This window comes from Sorex araneus, chromosome 2, assembly GCF_027595985.1.
Source record: "Sorex araneus isolate mSorAra2 chromosome 2, mSorAra2.pri, whole genome shotgun sequence".
NCBI classification, from domain to species: Eukaryota; Metazoa; Chordata; class Mammalia; order Eulipotyphla; family Soricidae; genus Sorex; species Sorex araneus.
In genome coordinates this window covers 289,608,308-289,621,200 of record NC_073303.1, presented here as the reverse complement: position 1 = coordinate 289,621,200, position 12,893 = coordinate 289,608,308, and the positions used below count along the sequence as shown (strand labels likewise).

Below are 12,893 nucleotides of genomic sequence, written 5' to 3'. Positions count from 1 at the left end.
CCTTACTATACCCCAAGGGAACAGTTAATGAATGATACTCCCCTTAAGTAGAAGAATAATTAACAATAGGTGTATTATTCATATTAATTTATAGTTACAGGATACTATAATTAATGTTATTTATGAAAATCATCATAATTATAGCACTTTGCAAGTTACACAGTATTTTCCCATCCATTTGGTTATCAGAATCTTTCAACATCACTCCGACTTAGGATGGGAAGATGTTCTACTTTATAGGTGAGAGAAGTATCCCTAGGGAGGCCTGAAACCGTGCTTCAGTTGCCCACCCTTACCAATGTTTGCTGTGTCTGTGTCCACAGACAAATATAATTATCAGATTATTCATCATAATACTTTTTTATATGCAAAGAGAAGAATCAGATTAGGGACCCGGGGGACATATCAGTGTTTTAGAGTGCCTGCCTTAAAGATGGGAGTCTGGAATTGCATCCTCGGTGCTTTGTGGTCCATGCAAGCACCATTGCTGGAAGATTTATTGGACCCCACAACTGCTGGTCTGTAAAAGCACCTTCTCATGGCCTTCTAGCACTGAGCTATTGGGCACACACCGCTGTGTGGAGTGGGCCCTCACCACAATCAGGTACCACGCGTCATCCACCACTGCCCCAAACACACACAGAAAAGAGAGATTGACTACTTATTTTCTTCAGTGCCTTCTATAATTTTCTACTCTACCTTTTTTTAGAAAGCACATTCTTTAAGATGCATTTCATTTATTAACTTTTCATAGATATTAATATCCTCAGGGATAAAGGTGAAATCACTTCTTTACAAAGGTCAGCACCTTGTAAACAACTATACAAAGGCAAAAACTCACCAGCCTTTTGGGGCTTGATCAAACTAGTTATTCAGACTCTGAGACATTACCAACATTTCTTTTTCATATGAGGAGTTGTGGCAAGAGAGGGATGGGCAACATTTCTCATTTTTTTAAATTTTATTCTGGGCTATGCAATATAAAATACATAAACACAGGTGCACACACATACATACTGTGTGTTTTGTATGCTATAGGATATGCTATATATAGATCACCCACTGTTTCAACTGTACCTCAAGTAGCAGATACATATATCCAACAGATATTGATATGAAAAAGTTACTGAACGGACTTATGATAAGGACTGTCTTTTTATGTAAATATAATATTCATTAATTTATTCAAAAATTAGAACACTTCCATGGGTTATACCCTGAGCAATAATTTGGAAAATAATCAGAAGCAAACTAGATGGTGCCTTGTCCTCATAAAGCTTATATTTTGCAGAGGAAGATTGATGTTAAACAGACAAGTGCATGTGTAAGATAATGTTAGGTATTGATAGTATGAAAAAATATTAAAGATTATGCTTCTCTGTGATTAGGAATTTACAGAGGGATTAACATACTTGCTGAATTTATAAGAGATGATCATTGAACCAGATCTCTTTAAGGCTCTTTTATGGGAGGGCTTAAAAAGACTCATGACTCTCAGAAGATGATTTGGTGAGAAAGTCATTTGGGTAAAAGGAAGTAGTGCTCTCAATAGGCAATGCTATTTACTATAATTACCTAATACAGTGTATCCACTAAAAGGATACTTTACTTAGAATATTAAAAGATGTAATGCTTGCTTGTCAGCATATCATTATGTTGTTGTTTGTGCTGCAAATATTCTAGCTTATTGATAAATGTTTTTTCTAAATTCTACCAGACACTATATTGCTTTTTGACTCTCTGGTAAAGCACAATAGAAATTAACAAATGACACTGACCTTCCTTTATTTTAGTCCGGTTGGTTCTCATTACAGACACACTATGTTTTTTGATGGAGTCTTTAAAAAAAGTTTTATTATATATGCATGACTATAATTATTTTGTTACCTTAACAAATTGCCAGAGTCGACAGAACTAGAGTTGAGCTACAAAATTGGTTTATATGGGGGTGGAGGGGGACAAAAGTCCAGACTATAGACACCGGTGGAGAGAACCTGGTGGTCCCTATGGGGTTTGAGTGTTGTATGCATTGGACTCTATTAATTTTAGTCTTGTAGATAAGAGTACCTCAGTAAAAAATGAAAAAAATAATAACTTACTGTTTCCAAATCCTAGAACCACCTCACTTTATATTTACTTGCCTTTTAAAGAAGTTGAGGCACCATATGGATTATATTCATGAAAGGACAGAATTTCATGTTCATAAGTTTCTAATACCACTACTTCCACCAGTGTCTATATCCCTCCACTATTACCACAGTGTCCCCATCTCTACACTGACCCCCACTGCCGTAAGCTCAGTTCTGAACAATGGTTCTCATGTTCTATTGCCTTTGGACATTTGTTATTCAACTACTGTGATTCTTTATGTCTCATATATGAGAGTTCTCTATCTTTCCCTTTCCTTCTGTCTCATTCTGCATGATACTCTGACAGATACATCTATGTAGAACCGGAATGTGCAATTTTATGTTTTTTTTCATAGCTGAGTGGTATTCCATTTTGTACATATCACATAATTCCTTTGTCCAGTCATCTGTTCTTGGATGCTTGAAGCATTTCTATATTATATAATTTTCAACAATGCTGCAATGAGTATAGATGCACAACTGTCTTCATAAAAGAGATCTTAGTCTCTTGGAGTGGTGAAAGTCCTCGTCCACGTGGACACTCAATTCTTTGTGTTGGGAGAAATTTCTAAATTATTTTCCAAACAGGTTGAAAAGGTTAATAATTCCCCCAGCTGAGGTCGAGGGTTCCTTTTCCTCCACATCCTATCCAACACCGGATGTTTTTTGTTCCTTTTAATGTGTGACTCTCTTACTGGTGTGAAATGATATTTCACTGTTTTGTTTTGTTTTTTTTATTTGCATTTCCCTGATCATCAGTGATGTAGAGGCAGAGCATTTTTTCATATGTTTATTGGCCATCAGTGTGTCTTCTTTGATGAATTATCTGTTATCTGTCCAGCTCTTCCCACTTTTTGATGGGGTTATGTTTGGTGTTGTTTTCATTGTTACTAGTTTTACAAATGCCATTGTTTTATACTTTTGTTTTTCCTTTATGTTTTAGTGGTTCTAGGTACCCAATTCAAGGGCCTCACACAAGGAATGGCAATTTCTTTATCACTGAGAAATATTCCAATATACATATAGTTTTTAAACTTAGGATCTCCCTTGTTAAATCCATGTTTCAACATGGAGCCATGTTGAAATTGTTATACATATAAAATATTGAAAAAACCTGTAAAATATGTGAAAATAAAATATATGACTCATTATGCATCAGTTTTCTTATTACAAAAAAGGGATGATAAGACTATTTAAACCGATCTCATAGAAATTTTCTAAAAGTTCCCCAAAAAACGTTACGGAAATGATTGCACAATGTCAAACCATTATTTGAGCATTTCAATCTCATGTCAATTTTGAACTCTTATTAATGGACACTAGGATTTTCCTCATATAATATCTATGTTGCTTCTTCCAGGGAAACCCTGGAGGCAAGACCATTGAGGAGAGACGCTCCAGCCTGGATGCTGAGATTGACTCTTTGACGAGCATCTTGGCTGACCTTGAGTGCAGTTTGCCTTACAAGCCTCGACTTCCACAGGTAAAAATTGTTCATGGCTCCCATTGTCTGCCACAGCTGTCCTATTCCTATATGAAGAACAAGCTGCTTATTAATGCCTTTTGTTCTTTTTTATCACCTCATGTTCAATGCTTATTTATTTGCCATCAACTTATTGTTTGCTAATAGGAAAGTTTATTGATTTCATTTTCACTTTTGTATTGAGGTTCCAAGAGTCCCAGTATCATTGGTGGTAGTTTCAGGCATACCTGTTCTAACACCATTTCTACTGCAGGAGTCCTCACTTCCTCTATCAGTGTTCCCTTGGTGTCTCTCATCACCACACTATTCCCACCCACACTCAGTTTCGGACCAACTTCTATTGCCTTTGGCTTTGTGATGATGCTCCCTTGTTGTTTATGTCCCACATATGAGAGAGATCATTCAAAGCCTGTCCCTTTCTTTCTGAACGTACTTAGCATTGATGCCCTCTAGTTCTATCTTAGCAGGAGCAAAGTGCATCATTTCATACTTTCTTGCCTACTCTGGGTGTGTGTTTATCTCTTTACCCCATTTTTGGATGGGGCTATTGGAAATGTTCTTGTAGAGCTTTGTTAATGGTTTATAAGTATTCTATGTTAGCCCTTTATCTAGTATATTATGTGAAAATATTTTCCACCTTTTCCCAGGATGCTGTTTATTTTAAGTTGGCTTTCTCTTGTCATGCAAAAATTTTAATTTGATGTCATCCCATTTGTTTATTTTGTTTTTGTTTTTATCTCTGTGATCTGCTTGTCGAAGATATCTTTAAGATTCTTTTCCTGGAGAGTTCTGCATATGTTTTATTTCAATTTATTTTGTGGATTTCAGTTCACTATAAATGTCTTTAATCCACTTTGAATTTACTTGCATGATGTGAGAATGATTTCCCTTCCTCCCTCTCTCCATCTCTTCCCTCCCTCCCTCTTTCCCTCCCTCCCTCCCACCCTTTTCTTTCTTTCTTTCTTTCTTTCTTTCTTTCTTTCTTTCTTTCTTTCTTTCTTTCTTTCTTTCTTTCTTTCTTTCCTTCTTTCTTTCCTTCTTTCTTTCCTTCTTTCTTTCCTTCTTTCTTTCCTTCTTTCTTTCTTTCTTTCTTTCTTTCTTTCTTTCTTTCTTTCTTTCTTTCTTTCTTTCTTTCTTTCTTTCTTTCTTTCTTTCTTTCTTTCTTTCTTTCTTTCTTTCTCTCTCTCTTTCTTTCTTTTTCTTTCTTTCATACATTTGACTATACAGTATCCCCAAGAGCATTCTTTTAAGAGACGTTCCTTGCTCCACTTCATGTGTTTGGCTCCCTTGTTGAAGATTAACTACCTATAAACCAGAGGGCTTATCTAAGGACTTTCAATTCTGTTCCATTAGTATAAAGGTCTATGTTTTGTCCAAATGCCATGTAGGGTTTTATTATTATTATTATTATAGCTTTGTGGTGTTACTAAAAATTGGGACATGCAGTGTCTGTCATATTCTTTTTTTTCTGATAGAATTTCTTTGGCTATTTGGGGAATGTTATGCTTAAATACACATTTCAGTAAAACTTATTCCAAGTTCTTAAAGAATGTTATTGGGATTTTGAGGGGATTACATTGGACTTATATGACATTTGGATAGTAGGTCATTTTGAGAACATTGTTCTTCCAACCCATGATGCTACATCAACAGATCCTATAACAGCAGCTCCTATATCATGATCTGATATCAACAGATCCTATGTTAGATCCTGTATCATGACCCTACATCAACAGCAGATGATCCTACGTCTCTAACAGTAGATCCTATATCAACAACACTTTTTTTTTCAAGAATTAAAATCCAGCCTCATTCTCTAGTGCATCAGTGCCCTAAATCACAGGTGTGACTCCATCACATTAAACTTCAAATGCATTTTCAGAATACTTCTCCTTGAGCATATTTCCATTATCTTTTCTACCATAGGACCATTACCTATTTAGAGTCACATGGCAAAACACACAAGAGCTTAGTTCCTTTTAATCTATCTGTGCTGGTGGCTCCAATAGACCTGCCAATAGTGAAGTTTTGGTTTATATCTGTATACATTTATTTATTTACTTTGGTGCACATATGGAACAGCTCCTGGGTTATGTAGAGAAATTTTTATAAGGGGAGTTGGTGATTGAAAGGGAAAATATTACCTAGGTGTTATCTAAAAGGAGCCCATAGTATTATAAGCAGAACAACAGCTGGTTTTGCAGGAGCACAAGAAAGTAAATTAATGCTTTCTTGAAAGGAAACATCTGAAAAACTTTAGCAGAAGATTTACATGTTCAGCTGGAAGGGTGAGCGGAATTGTGATTGTTGGAGACTAACAGGGAAATAGACAGATCCATAGAGTGAAAAAGTCCAAGGATCACTCAGATATCTATAGACAGGTGGGTAGCTACAGATGAGGTTACAAAAGACTTTCAGATAAAAATTTGTAGGAGTCTATAAGACAGAAAGGCTATCTACTGAGAACCTATATGCAAGTTTAAAAGCCCAATTGGGATTTTTAAAATTTTTTTCAATAATGTGGCATAGTAGAACTTTGACGGCAAGGGAAAGCCAAAATAAAATTTGACAAAATGGAGGATAGGAAAGAGGACTAACTCTGGAAAGATTCAAGAAGATTGGCCCCAATCTGAGGAATGTGATTTGTTACTCAGTTTCTGATCATTGTTTAGTATTAACCCATTTTTTCCTGTTTCACCCAAGCAAATACCTCAGGCTTAGTTTGTTCATGTTGCTCAGTGATTTTTACACTTTATCTTCTTTGCTCCAATATTTGTATGACCCCTGCTTAGAAATAAGGGTATTTTAGCCCCAGAATGGATGACTGGTTGAGGAAACTTTGGTACATCTATACAATGGAATACTATGCAGCTGTTAGAAAAAAGGAGGTCAAGAATTTTGTAGTTAAGTGGATGGGCATGAAAAGTTTCATGCTGAGTGAAATGAGTCAGAAAGAGAGAGACAGACATAGAAAGATTGCACTCATCTATGGTATATAGAATAACAGAGTGGGAGACTAACACCCAAGAACTGTAGAAATAAGTACCAGGAGGTTGACTCCATGGCTTCGAGGCTGGCCTCACGTTCCGGGGAAAGGTCAACTCAGAGAAGCGATCACCAACTACATTGCAGTCGAAGGCCATGTGGGGGAAGGGAGTTGCGGGCTGAATGAGGGCTAGAGACTGAGCACAGCGGCCACTCAACACCTTTGTTGCAAACCACAACAGCTAATTAGAGAGAGAAAGCAGAAGGGAATGCCTTGCCACAGTGGCAGGGTGGGGTGGGGGGGAGATGGGATTGGGGAGGGTGGGAGGGACACTGGGTTTACGGGTGGTGGAGAATGGGCACTGGTGAAGGGATGGGTTCCCAAACTTTGTATGAGGGAAGTGTGAGCACAGAAGTGTATAAATCTGTAACTGTACCCTCACGGTGATTCTCTAATTAAAAATAAATAAATTAAAAAAAAAAAAAAAGAAATAAGGGTATTTTTATTTAGTCTTTTACCTTCCTAAATATTGATAACCTAAGAGATTCTGCTTAGATTTTGTCTTTTTTCTTGAAGGCCATGTCTATGTATACCTCCTACAAAGTACTGCATTCTGATGTGTTTATTCATCAGTGACATTTTTATTGAGCAAAATGTCATTGTGCACAAACTTCTAATCGCAGCTACTAGAGTGCACACCACTTTACAAGTTGTGAACCATATTTGCATATAATCTCACTTAAGTACGATGCAGATATCTCATCTAGGAACTGTAGGTGTCCTGCTCCTTCCATGAAGGGACTAATTTAACAGATACTTATTTTACTAGCAGGGACTAATTTAAGAGATACTTAACTTGTTCTATGGCTTTTGGCTACAATAAGGACAAAGCTGACTCTGAGTTTCAACATATTTCTATCTCAAGTTTCTCAATCAGATTGAGAATGTCAGGGTTTTTTAAAAGAAAATGTTTTTTCCACAACTCAAAAACTATGAAATTAGTCCTATGAGGGTTCTTAGGTAAGGCTTTCTGATGAAGAAGAACACATATGGGAAGGTAAAAAAAAAATCCTGATAACCTTTGAATAGAATAAATGGAGAATGAGACTAAAGTCTACTTTCAGTGTAACCCATTCTAACATTTTATTATTTAAATTTAGAAGATAAGAGATAATTGGGATATATTGCTCATTCTTCTGAATTATCTTCTCTCCACTGAAACTGAGTTAGAAGTTTTAGTATTTATTGGTTAAAATAATTATATGCTATGAGAACAATAATCGCACACTTAAAATATTAAAGACATGTGCCAAGAGAAGGTGTCTGCCGAAGACCGTGCTGTGTAATTAAATGGTACGTGGAAAGTCCTAGAAATGTAGACAGTTAATGCCCAACTTTGATGTCTTCATAGTTTGATCCAAAACAAATTGCAAAACCTGTTGAGTCACCTTACTACTTAAAGTTAGCTATGAGGGTATGACTTCTCACTGTTTAAGCGTGCTTTGTGCTTCCTGAACCCACTTCTAAATCACTTTTGTAAAATGGCATTGAATCATGAATATATAGGATAAAGCTACTTTGACTCATGATCATATATGAGGAATATTTGTCTAATAAGAGGTCCAAGGGAGTTCTTCTCATGTAATAGTTGTCTCTTTTGAAAGATATTTTATTGGGCCATTTAATTCCTTTTCTTCTCTGAACTTTCATTTTCCACTTTCATATTTCTCAGTGTAGGTTCTGTTCACTTATTATTACTGAGAAACATGATTCAAGTTAATATATTTACTTATTTACTAACTTATTTTGAAAGGTGGGGCTATATCCAGTGTTGCTCAGGGGACCATTACTAACTCAATTCTTTCTGGGGGTGAGGAGAAGTTGGGGGTGATAGTATGAAGATGCAGTGTTAATGATTTCTGCATGCAAATCTTGTATTCCAACAAGGCAAGAGTCACTCTGGTCTCAAACATTTATTCTCATGCCTAGCACTTCATTGTGCTTCAGGCACAGTATGACTGCTTTTATTTCTACTCTTATGGAAAACACAATTACATAAACAATACAAAAAAACACCAAAGAAGAGCTTCATTGCTCTACTTCTAGCCATCATGTGACATATTGGATGTTGAAATTGTGTGAAATCAGAAATATGAAGATCAACTTTCTACTTTTTCCTTTTCTGGAAGATGTTAGGGAGGAAATTATAGAGTGGGTAGCCTTGATTTTCTGGATAATATTGAATGTTGGGGGGAAATGGGCATAGGATGTCAGAAGGGCAAGGGATGTTGAGAGTGCATATCTTGTTTGCAAAAAGAACTTAATCCAATTTCAGTATAGGTTCAGTGGAGGGCAGATGGCGGGGAGGGTGGGGCATTTAAAAGTTAAAAGCTCACATAACATTAGTGCCAGCGCAGTCATGCTGTTATCTTAGGGTTCCATAATAAGATCAAGTTAGGAGTGATATTGACAGTGCTTTTGGCTGTGTTTTGGTAGTTTCAATGAACAAACATTAATTGTTGATATAACATAGCTCTGAGATGAAATAACCTTAGTTTTGAACCTAAAATGTTAAATAATTTTAAAACATGTGGTAAAAGAGTGACTTTATAAGAATAGATGTGAGAGTTTTGGAAATGGTTACCAGGTTGCATTGTGGATCACCTTGATGTTATTTTAGCTTATTTTGCTTTTGAGCAATGGTCAGGGGAATGAGACCCATCATTGTTGCTGTTTTTAGCCTACTGAATATGCCACAGGGAGCTTGCCAGGCTCTGTTATGTGGGCAGGCTACTCTTGGTAGCTTGTCGGGTTTTCTGAGAGGGAGAACTAGACAAAAAGAGAACGGGAGCTTTGTTTTATAGTCTCTGGACTATCCTGGTCATTGATGGGATTACATGGTGCGGAAGCAGTTTCTGAGTGTGACTGCCTAGCTACTGGAAAATGGGGGATGTGGGTGGAGGAGGCCCAGTTCCGATCTGAGCAGGGTTGGAGATCTCAGCCCTGGGTCCTGCACACCTGGGTTCCTCTGCAGATTCCTTCAGGTGTGAGGCTCGTCCGAGCATGTGGAGAGTGGCCTTGAGCATGGCTGTGGCTGGGTTCCAGAGGTCTTCAGCTGCTGGGGCTCTGTTCGGGGCTGGGAGGGAAACTCAACCCACCCCCGTTTGAGGGGCCCCGGTGAAGACAGCCAGGTGCAGAGACAGGAGACTCTGCCTGTATATGTTCAATAAATCTCAGGACAGGATGAGCAGTTAGTTTCTTTTTCCTGAAAAGTGGCATACAGGCATGATGTGGATGATAGATATTCCTTGCAGCAACCAAGTGACACTTTGGTATACTATAGAATCACAATTAACTTCTTTCAAAATTTCTCCCTTTGTAATAGTTTCTTTAAAATGATGTCTTAACAACTAACAGGAGTAGGTAAATCAAATTTACATACCTCTAAACATAATATTTTTGATTGTACAATACTTTTAAATTAGTATACCCACTGCATGTATTTTTTTAGCACATCAATAAAGATCTGAGTCTATTTGCAATACCCACACTAAAGATCAATTGAATTTTGTTTATTTCCTTTTAAGTCAGCATATATTGGATTATATAGCATGAAGTTATTTTATTTTCCTCTATGGAAAAGTCTAGGTCCAGAGTATTGACTTCTTATTTGTAGTACAATAATGATTGTACCTCCACACTGAATTTGGTATATTTCTGAGCTGTAACCTGAATTATTTGGAAGAACTTTTAAATATTTTTACTAATATTGCTTGGCAATTGGAGATTTCATGATGTTTTGAATCAAGTTGCTTTTCTTTTCTTATTTTGTGGCCACTTGCTGCTTTTTAACTTTTTTAAAATACTTAAATTATTTTTATATTTAATCAACATGAATTATCAAGTTACAAAGTTATTCAAGATGTGATATTTAGGTGTACAATGTTCCAACACTAATCCTTTCACCACTGTCCCCTACCCTCCATCAATGTCCCCTGTCCTTCTGAACCCCCTCCCTGCTCTATAGCATGTGCTTTCCCCTCCATCATTATATTAATGTTCACTTCCCGAATTTATTGCCCCTTCCAACCCCCCAGGCGGTATGGTTATTACTTGAATACCAGTTCCCATGCTTTTCATATCTGTTGTACTTGGGCACTTGATATCCCTCTACAAAGTTTTATATCCCACATATGATCACTGTGAATCTGTTCCTCTCCCTCTGATTGAATTCACTCAACATTGTACACTCCAGATACATCCAGGTAGCAGCAAGGTACATGACTCCATCTTCTCTTATGGCTAAGTAGTATTCCATTGTGTATGTGTACGTATTTTATTTATTTAGTTGTTTGTTCTTGGACACTTGGGTTCCTTCCAGATTTTGACTATTGTGGATGGACATAGGAGTACAGGTCTTCTAATCATTGTATTTTGGGCCCTTGTTGTATCCTTCCAGTTGCTTTTAGGCTGATGAAATAGCATTTCATTTTCCTTATTGAGACTGTGAAATTATGGGGAAAAAATCTGGACTGGTTTGGGGAGTCAGTATATAGTTAGTCATAATGTAATAATCAGGACTTCAAGTTTGTCTAGATTAACCCATTCTTCTCATTTCCATGCTGCCATCTGTAGAAAAAGCCCAGTTTTTGTGGACTTGTCTACATTCTTAGTATTACTTTTCTTTTCCTTGTGTCTAACAAAGACTCTGTAACAGTTACTCCAATTTGACAAAAATGCTGTATCGTTTGGGAGCTACTGTAAGTGATATTTTGTCTTGTATCTATGGTCTTCTCCATCTTTCTTTTTCTTTGAGATCCATTAGTTAGTGCCCAGACCTTGTTTTTCAATATCAATTACTGGAAGGTTTTAATTTTATCTTTCTAAAAGCTGCTTACCTAAAACTAATGACTTAACCTCCTTTGTTTAAAGTGTTTAGGAAAAGATCAGATCTACCTAGTCTCTGTGCAGAGTACATAACACTGGTTGGTTATAGTCACATATTTAATAACAAACCTAGTGTTTCAATACTGAACTGTTTCCCCCTTTTTGGAACAGAATGGGGGGACTCCCAAGTGGTGCTCAAAGGGTCCAGAATTACCAGGGCTCAAGAGTATCCAAAACTATATCTAGTGATGTTCATAGGACTATGCGGTACAGTGGATGAACCCAGAGTCAGCTGCATGCAGAAATTCACTATAACCCCTGTACTATCTCCACCTCTCCTTAGTTTTTCTTATAGGGTTATAATGAAGAAATCTGAGAATTTATTTTAGAGAATGTGTGCTTGTGTGTTGCAAGTGGTGTATATGTGTGTATTCATTATATGGATTTAGTAATTTTTAATTAGTAATTCATATGGTTTGAGGCAGTATAATCAGGGTAGAGCATTGTGATTCGATGTTTCTATTCTCTGTGCTCTGCGTTCTAACTTGCAAAACTATGAGTAGCTGCAGGGGATATTAATTAGTAATTAAAATTTTAATATGTGATATCATTCCGTGGAAACCCAAGCATGTTGGCTACTGGGAAATTAAAGGTGAATACAACACATTGTTTCTGAATATGGAGATATATTGTCCCCATAGATTGGGTACTGGATAGCTCTTAATTTTGCTTATTCAGAATTTAGAAAGGAACTAGCTCTTATGTTATGGAAAAGAAGGAATAATTGCAGAAAGATATGTTCTTCTTCCCATATTTTACTGTAAAAAATATAGAAGTTTTATTTATAGTAACTTTCTCTAAATTGACTACATTGAGCTTAAATACAAAAATATACAAGTTTAAAAGAAGAAAAGAAGTAAGCATTTATTTTTTGTAATGTCCATGTTTAGAACATCTGGGTTATTTTTAATGACTTTGTCCCTGCCAGTAAACGTCAACAGTTAAATAACAATGAGGTGGGGGTGGAGGAGTGGTTAGCTGACTCAGAATTACGTGCCATGAGTTTGATGACGGGCAATTAATTTTTAGATTGTATATAATTGCATCCCAATAGCATTTATACCTTCTCCTTTTTTTAGATGATTATGTTTATGTCTTGTGTTTGTGACACATAATAAACCTAGCCATGAAAAGATAACATTTTCAGAACAAAAAATTTGTCTCAAAATCTATTTTGAATTGCTCCTCTCTAAAGCTTTTACAGAAAATAACGTCCATTTTCTCTGGTCTGGCATAAGAGTGCTTTTAGTATATGGTGTAGGTTTGTCTCAGCAGGACACTGGATGAGACTGAGTTGGTTCCTGCCCCCAGAGATCATGAAGAAACTAGATTTATGGAGCCTGGCATG

General features: G+C 36.6%; 1 protein-coding gene across 3 annotated transcripts in view; it reads left to right on the top strand.

The window, feature by feature from the left end:
* LPP (LIM domain containing preferred translocation partner in lipoma) overlaps nt 1-12,893 on the top strand; it is a 729,416-nt gene that overhangs the window by 367,954 nt on the left and 348,569 nt on the right. For all 3 annotated transcript variants that reach the window (XM_055129532.1, XM_055129531.1, XM_055129533.1), the window contains one exon: nt 3,490-3,612. In XM_055129532.1, coding sequence (XP_054985507.1) covers nt 3,490-3,612 — 123 coding nt within the window. The remainder of the gene's footprint in view (nt 1-3,489; nt 3,613-12,893) is intronic.